We start from the raw sequence: 7428 nt of genomic DNA on the forward strand, positions 1-7428 counted from the left end.
AGCCGTCCACCAAATTCCTGTAAGTCTTTTCTATTGTATAGGAAACCTTATTTCGCACAGGGTACGTGCATGCAATAATGAGACTTCATGTAACATTGGACGCGTGAACGGACCTTATTCGTGAGTCAGCCATATCGAAATTGAGAGCGAGGCTTTGGGGGAAGAAATATGAGAGCGACTCACAATACAGTGCGCCACCAAGATTTTACCTTGGAGAGGCCACATTTAAAGTTTACTGTCGACAAAAGCATGGCCGCCTTTTTATGATTTTAGCGTATGAAGTAGACAACTTGGGAAATATTTCATAGATTGGGACATTCCATACCATAGAAAGAAAAAACTATTAAGTGACAAAACATCAGAAACAATTCAAGTTCACCGCACCCGCACAACCTACGAATAGAATTTGCTGACCATTTCCCACATTGCACTTCGAAAACTGGCCTTTTCTGTAGCACCTCTTGGTGGCACCCTGAATTTTGCCCGTATTAAAAACACTCCCAAATCATCTGGTATGATTTTGCATACACCGTAGCCTGGGGGCTTAGGGTTAAAAAGCTCCTCAATTAAGTTTGAATAAAACAGATCCGTTGGGGGAGGCAGACCCGTTCCCTGAATCCGTCAATCCGCTCCGAGCTGAACAAAAGAGGGCGTGTTTTTGTTTTGTTTTGTTTTTGGTTTTGGTTTTTTGTGTTTTTTTTTTGTACCGCACTGGCGCGCGTTTATACTGCGATCAATGGCACGTTTAACGTGGAGCACGCTGAGTACGCGTAACGAATTAATGTATGGTATCTGCGTATACGCAGAACGCTTGCAAGAACCCAAGAAAACTTACTACCATCTGTCTTTCTTCTGCCGCTTGGGGGTGCACTTCAGCTCGGGACGAATAGGTGCAAGGAGTCTCGGCCTCAAGTTTTCTTTATGTCCCCAGCCATCAGGACCCCCCTTACTTAGATACTTCTCCCTGGATGTCACATTTGGAACCGATCTTAACACATTCAAAGTTATCGCTTCAAAAATATGTAAAACCATTCTCCTAAAAAGACCAACCACATTTCGAACGTGTCCCCGTTCCTTCCATCATATGTGTACATTTTTTGACATGGACATCTTCCTGGAAGAGCTTCATCACAAAACAATTAAAAACACGGTGGTGTAAATTTGTGCCTGAAGTTAGGGGATAAAATATTTAGGTGGGGGGTACTTGTCGGGTCATAGAAATTTGAAAGAGGGGAGGGGTTGACACCATAATGACACTTAAAGGGTGAGATGTTCAAGACACAGATGTATATCTGTAATGTGCTTTATATTCCTGCAGAATCTTACATCGGAGCAGCATATTTCGGATTTTTTTTTTACTCTCCTTTTTGAGAGATATCGAATAGATTTTTGTTGCGTGGGAAGTACGAAAAAACCTTCCACATCCGCCTTAATTTTGTTCTCACAACGAGAAAGTGGGGGAGATTTAATAGCCCATCCCTGGTGAAAGGGTGAAGGAAATGTACCCCCATTCCCCGAGATTACAAAGAGAAAACAAAAACAGCGTGACAGAACTTTATTTCGCATGCCTTGACATACCGTCTTTAAACTGATATTTAAATATCTTGATATTTCTTGTTTGTAATCAAGTGTGGTATGCTAATAGCTTTAATTTTTGCCTCTTAATTATACTCGTTTTAATGTAAATTTTTAAAATTTGCTGTTCTCCATTACAAATATTTAAAACTAATTTCCTGTCTTATTGTACTTTTCATTTTAACATCATAAAGTTGAGTAATACACATGTAATAAAAGCCTCAGCTATCCAGGTACTGTGTTAGGAAAGGAAGGCATCATAACTACCAAAGATCCAGAGTAGATTGTATTGTGGTCAAGCGCCATTTTGTCGCAGGCCATGAAAAATGTAGCCTGTTTTTTTATGAACACAGGAGGGGCGTATCCTTCCTAGCAAACACCCTGCACGCGCGGAAGCTCATCAAATACCAGGAAGCGTTTTCGACACTGCTTTTGTGTAAGATATCAACCCCCAAAATTGAAATAGCGAGTCACCTATAAAGCAAAGCCGTTAAGAGGCGAGATGCCCAAATTCTTGATTCTATTGCTGTTTATAAATCACTCTGTCTCTTCTACGAAAAAGTGTCTCAGTGGTTAAACGCGTTTTGGATTTTACGTGTTCAGTTATTGTATCTTTACAAGCGCAGAATCAAGAATTTTTGTCTCATTAAATTTAAATTCATCAAAAACCGGTGGAGAATTTTCCCAACAACCCTTTCTAGTTTGGGTACAACAAAAACCCCGTGAACGAGGTGAAATTGGCAGTAGTGCCGTGAACCTCACCGACCAAGGTTAAATAAACGCGGTCATCCGGCACCAATGCCATCACGGAGCTGCTGCTTAGTTGGTGATACCCGGAAGTACTGTCGTGAACTGTAACAGTTTGTTCAGTGTTTTTATACAAAGACACATAAATGGAGCTTATCTGCGGTATCTTTAAGACTGAAAAGATGAATGCGTAGACGCCGGGCACGCTGCACGTGAAAGTACCACCGGACAGGTCGAAATTCGCCCCTACGTTAAATATTGTCTTGTCAAAGGTCAGGGGACCTCCCGAAGAACGGTATCTGGTTATTCTGGCCACAGTGAAGGCCACTTGAGGAGTGCTGGTACCACAGTCACCTTTTGGGCCAACCAGCCCCGCGGGTCCTGGGCTGCCCCTCTCCCCTTTCAGACCGGACACTCCCGGCGGGCCTTGCTTCCCGGGTGGCCCAAGGCCTGCCTCCCCCACCTCGCCCGGTCGACCCGGCAGGCCTGGTGCGCCATCGGAGCCTTGGTCTCCCTTCAGCCCCTTCAGGCCTACCTCCCCTGGGGCCCCGGGATCCCCCTTGGGCCCCATCGGTCCCGGGGGAGCGGGCACGGCGGGGATACCGGGGGTTCCAGGCAGGCACGGGCAGCCAAACGAGCTGCAACTTGAGTGTGTTTCCTCGGGCGCTGCTGAGCCATCGAGCGGCAACAGGTTTAAACTGGTTGTCAGCCACAGCACGACGAACAGCAATGCAAACTTCATCCTCGCGAGCTAGGAAAGAAAAAACATCACAAACTTCGTCAATTAAAGCAAAATCCACAGACAACAAGGGTGGCAAATTAAGCTGCTATGTTCAGTAACATCTTGGAGTTATTAAACACAAGGAGTCAGCACATACAGAGATCGAAAGGGTCAATGATAGCCACCGTCAGCACTGCGCGTGCTGCAAGGACAAAACTGAGGGAATGTAGCTGGTCCAGAGTAAAATAAAAAAACACACAAAAACATGGGAAGATTCGTTTTCCTTTCTGTCATTGTCCACAACTGTGTCGGCATGAAACCTCACCATGTTGTGAAATGCATTCCTGCAGCATGTTTCCATCTTCTTTCAACCGTAGGAACCACTAGGATTGCGACTTATAATATAAATATCGCAGTTCATATTTTGGGAATTTGTTCTCTACCTCTGGAAACGTAAAAATGTCATAACTGACTTTAAAAACGTCCGACTTTTGCCTTATAACCACCGCTGATTTGGAATTTTCGAGAGCATGCGCTGATCACTCGCTGACTCCTGAGGACTACTGAAGAGAACTGCGCATCTTCTTCGTGCATCTTTTCCACAGCGAAACACGGCGAGTCTGTGGGTTACCAGCTACCTGGCGGTGGCGATCATTGTATACAAAGAATGTCTGGGGTCTTCAACACTGGGGCTGGTAGCCGCGCTTTGTCTATGGAGCCGACCGGAGCAGTTAATTGGATTACGGTCTGTAGGGACTTCGTTCTGACTACTTGTGTTTGATAGCTCCATGGTAACATGTAAACCCCGCTTCACGCTATTTAGCAACACAAAACGAAGCAAACTGAAACGCGTGCAGGGAAATTTACTCAGATTCAAATGTTCAACTTTTGCGAATTTGCAGCACAGATTCCATCTGACGTCACAGTGTTGCGTCAGTGGTGGCTTTTGCACCAAGAATGAGCCGACCTGAGGCTCAAGTGCCATAATAAAATCGTGCCATTTGGGCGAATTTAATGGTTGAATTTTTTTTAAAAAGCGGGTTCCAAGCTGAAAGTTTTTTTAGGGTGCTTGAATGTCACTGTGTTTTGCGGCGCAAATAAAGTTTTAGTACCTGTGAAATTATACGGTGCTTTCACGGGTACTAAAACCTTTTGTATGCCCCCACGTTTTTCGCAGGCTAAAGGCACTTTTCAGGATAATCTTAGACTAGCCCTGCACGAAAATGCACCAAGCCCATTGTTGTATGAGTGTAATCTTCAATTTCTTACTCTGAAATTCGGCGGAGTAAGAAAAAAACAAAACAACAGTTGTAGATCTAGCTAGGAAACGTGTTAGTAACCGTCCTGGTCACATAGGTGACAGACAGCATGATGCCCATGCTGGAATGCCCAGTTTGTCATGGTAGAACATTCCAATGTATGCATTATGCAGTTGCCACTTCATGTAAGTTGGCGTCGATTAGTCTGAAGTTGAAATCTCACCTTGCAAGTTGACAGACTGGATCTCGCAGTGAGTTCGAATCAGCTCGATCTTTGCTGCCTATAGAAGATGTGGTGGCGCAAATATGACTGTGCGGGGATCACAGCCCCTTTTTATGCCAATGCAAAACTTTCTAAACAGTGACTGCAGTGAGTTACACTGGTTTCTGATTGCCCTTTGCGAACTGTCAATCAGAAACTGGTCGACCACCACCAAAGTCATTGACTTCCCACATTCCCGGAAGTAGTCACGGTGAACTTGTGCGGAGTTTTTGATTGGCTCTCGCTCGCTGTCAGTCACATCACACGGCACTCCAAGCACGAACAACACAGTGAAAGGACTTTACTTCGCTGGTCATCTTGACAAGGCAGGCTCTCATCCAGAGTGTTTTGAGCCCCCCCCCCCAGCATTGCTATCTTCCCTTTTTGGCGGCCTACGCTTAAAGGTTGCAAGCCCTGCTAAAAGCATACATCCCTGTAGAGGTTTCATTTTTGGTTGAGGACAAACGAGATTAAAATGATTAAAACAAAAGAGATTAAATGACTTTAATAATGGCGAAAAAATCAGCCACCTCGCCCCCCTAAAAAACTGGAAACCTCCCACCCCAAAAATCTGGATCCACCCCTGCAAGGCACTTCCCCAGATGAGACATTAGGCCTACTAGCCATCCAGTATCATGTTAAATTGCACAGAGTATACCAGTTGGAGTGAAAATAATTATTGTGTCATTCTGGACACTTGCGGACTTTATCACCATGACGGGATCTCGTTTTGTGTACGTTCATTTGTTTGTACTGGCTCTATCTAACGCACCCCGAGGCGCGGAGTTAGTGCTCTATACAGAGAAGAAAAAGAAACACCCTTCGGTGCAACCATTTTTATGACTGTCTTCGTCGATCATGCGTTTTCCATACGTTGGTCTTTGCATGCGCGTAAACCGAAAGCGGATATAAGCGTGCAGTGTCCGCAAAGTTTACCTCGCAACATATTGGGGTTTTTCCTTAATCAGCGACATTGTTGTAATCTTCAAATTCCGTGTTTATAACTGACAATGCATTGATATAGGCGATTCGTATCATCACACATCAGGAAACTACCGGTAACTGCCTCGGGGTCAGGGCAACTCCTGGCCTTTAAACTTTTGTCTGAAGAAAAAGTTGGCGAGTCACTTCCGTCATTACTTCCAGTTTTCCCGAATGGTTTCATTGTCTGCTTTGTCTCCATCCTATATTAAACAGAGCTTTAGTGATTTATATTCAATACAATTCAGATATAAGAAATACAAGCTTGTACAGCGAAGATCAGCGAATATGTTTTTTTATAAAAATCAAACAGTTTTGTAAAGCGAATAGGTTGGTTGAGTCGGATGTTGATCATTCGGATGTGCATTTGTATGGCATGTGGTTAGAACTTCCAGATTGAAAAATATGAAAATTGCTCTGCACATCAAAAAAGCATGCTTGGCGATATTCACACGTGCATGTTGGATCACAAATACTCTTTATATCAGAAGCGCCGATCCATCCAACCACAAATGAAACTACACCTCAGGCGCAAGTCACGTTTACCTGAGTGGACTATACCACTCTCCAAAATAATAATAACCTGATCCAATGTGTGTGTTAAAATTACCAAAAGAACATCAAAAATGGAGGAATCTCAGACAGATCACCAAAAAATTGTCAAGAATTTGTCATGACACTGCCACAGCATCCCCTGCCCTTTTTGACCAGGGGATTGGCTCTTGAAACATCCCCCTCTACCCCTCCATATTTTCGTGGTGAAAGGGGAAATTAAGGCAGATGGTAAAGAATTTTTCGGACTTCCTAGCTACCAGAATGTATTTGATAGCACTCAAACAAGGGAAAACAATTACAAGAAACATTACTGCGCCATATTGATGTAAGGTTCTGCAGGAGTGTAATACACATTACAGATGTACATCTGTAAGAGATATAATACGTCAGCATCCCGCCTTTCAAATTTCCGTGGCCAGGCAAGTCCCCCCCCCCCAGTTCCCGACACATATTTACGTCAGGGATTTTACAGATGGTTACACACCATCTGTAAAATCACTGTCATAAATGAATAACATGGTTGAGGTTTTGTTTTCTCGGTGTTTGTCACTCTAGCGATCTAGGCTTCCATGCCCGTCGTTCTAGTCTCCGAGGGACGTACGGATCCAGTCCAAGGGACTGTCCAAGGACGACGTTGTGGAGAGCTACACGGCAGTTACAGTCGAGTCCGCTCGTCAAACTGGTGGAGCAGCAGCTGTAAGGCCCGACCCTCACGGGTTTCATCAAAACAACGGGGCCTAGAAAATCACCAGTGCTCCGCGGCAGTGGCTTATTCAGGAGGCAGAGGAAAATGCCCTTTGTGGGAACTCTGGCCGCCTTCCCTTCCCCTTTATAGGACGCCATCTTTTCAGGAAAATTGCAACTGCGTACAACACCACCAGGTGCGTGTACACGCGGTGTGCAAAATGTTCTAAACTCATGTGCGTGCTAGATTCAAATTATGTTTGAATACAAGCGCAGCCGATGCACATCACGAGAGTTGAATTTAAAAATGCCGATGCACGTGGCATCTGTAGGAAGTGGCGTCATTTGGGGAGAGACTTTATTGAAAATTGGGAATTTGGGGGAGGGAGCTGTCGCCACGTCATCTGTAAAGAGTGTGCTGATATTCATGTAATTGGGGATCCTGAGCAGCTCTTGCAAAGCGCCACCTACAGAGCAGATTGAATCCTGTTTTGTTCCCTGTGAGATTGAGAGAGAAACCTCTCCCGGCCTCGGACACAAATCGTAAAATGGGCCACCTAATGACTCGCAAAGTGCTATTGCAGATGCGATGAGTGTGATGCCATTTTGCAGGCAAATCAGTGGACCCAATCTGGTTGCGATGT

General features: G+C 44.7%; 1 protein-coding gene across 1 annotated transcript; it reads right to left on the bottom strand.

Annotated features, from left to right (window-relative positions):
* Positions 1–1265: 1265 nt before the first annotated feature.
* LOC110984139 (uncharacterized) lies at positions 1266–4686 on the bottom strand. Its single transcript, XM_022243973.2, has 2 exons — positions 4526–4686; positions 1266–3073 (listed from the first exon to the last, which is right to left on the bottom strand). The coding sequence occupies exon 2, from the start codon at positions 3062–3064 to the stop codon at positions 2273–2275; it is 792 nt and encodes a 263-aa protein (XP_022099665.2). The 5' UTR covers positions 3065–3073; positions 4526–4686; the 3' UTR covers positions 1266–2272.
* Positions 4687–7428: the final 2742 nt, after the last annotated feature.

Source organism: Acanthaster planci, linkage group LG05, assembly GCF_054643075.1.
Source record: "Acanthaster planci isolate LZ-2023a linkage group LG05, COTS_SCS, whole genome shotgun sequence".
In the NCBI taxonomy this organism is placed as follows: Eukaryota; Metazoa; Echinodermata; class Asteroidea; order Valvatida; family Acanthasteridae; genus Acanthaster; species Acanthaster planci.

Coding starts and splice junctions, on each gene's coding strand:
- LOC110984139 (XM_022243973.2), bottom strand. CDS start 3,064: ATGAAGTTTGCATTGCTGTTCGTCGTGCTGTGGCTGACAACCAGTTTA.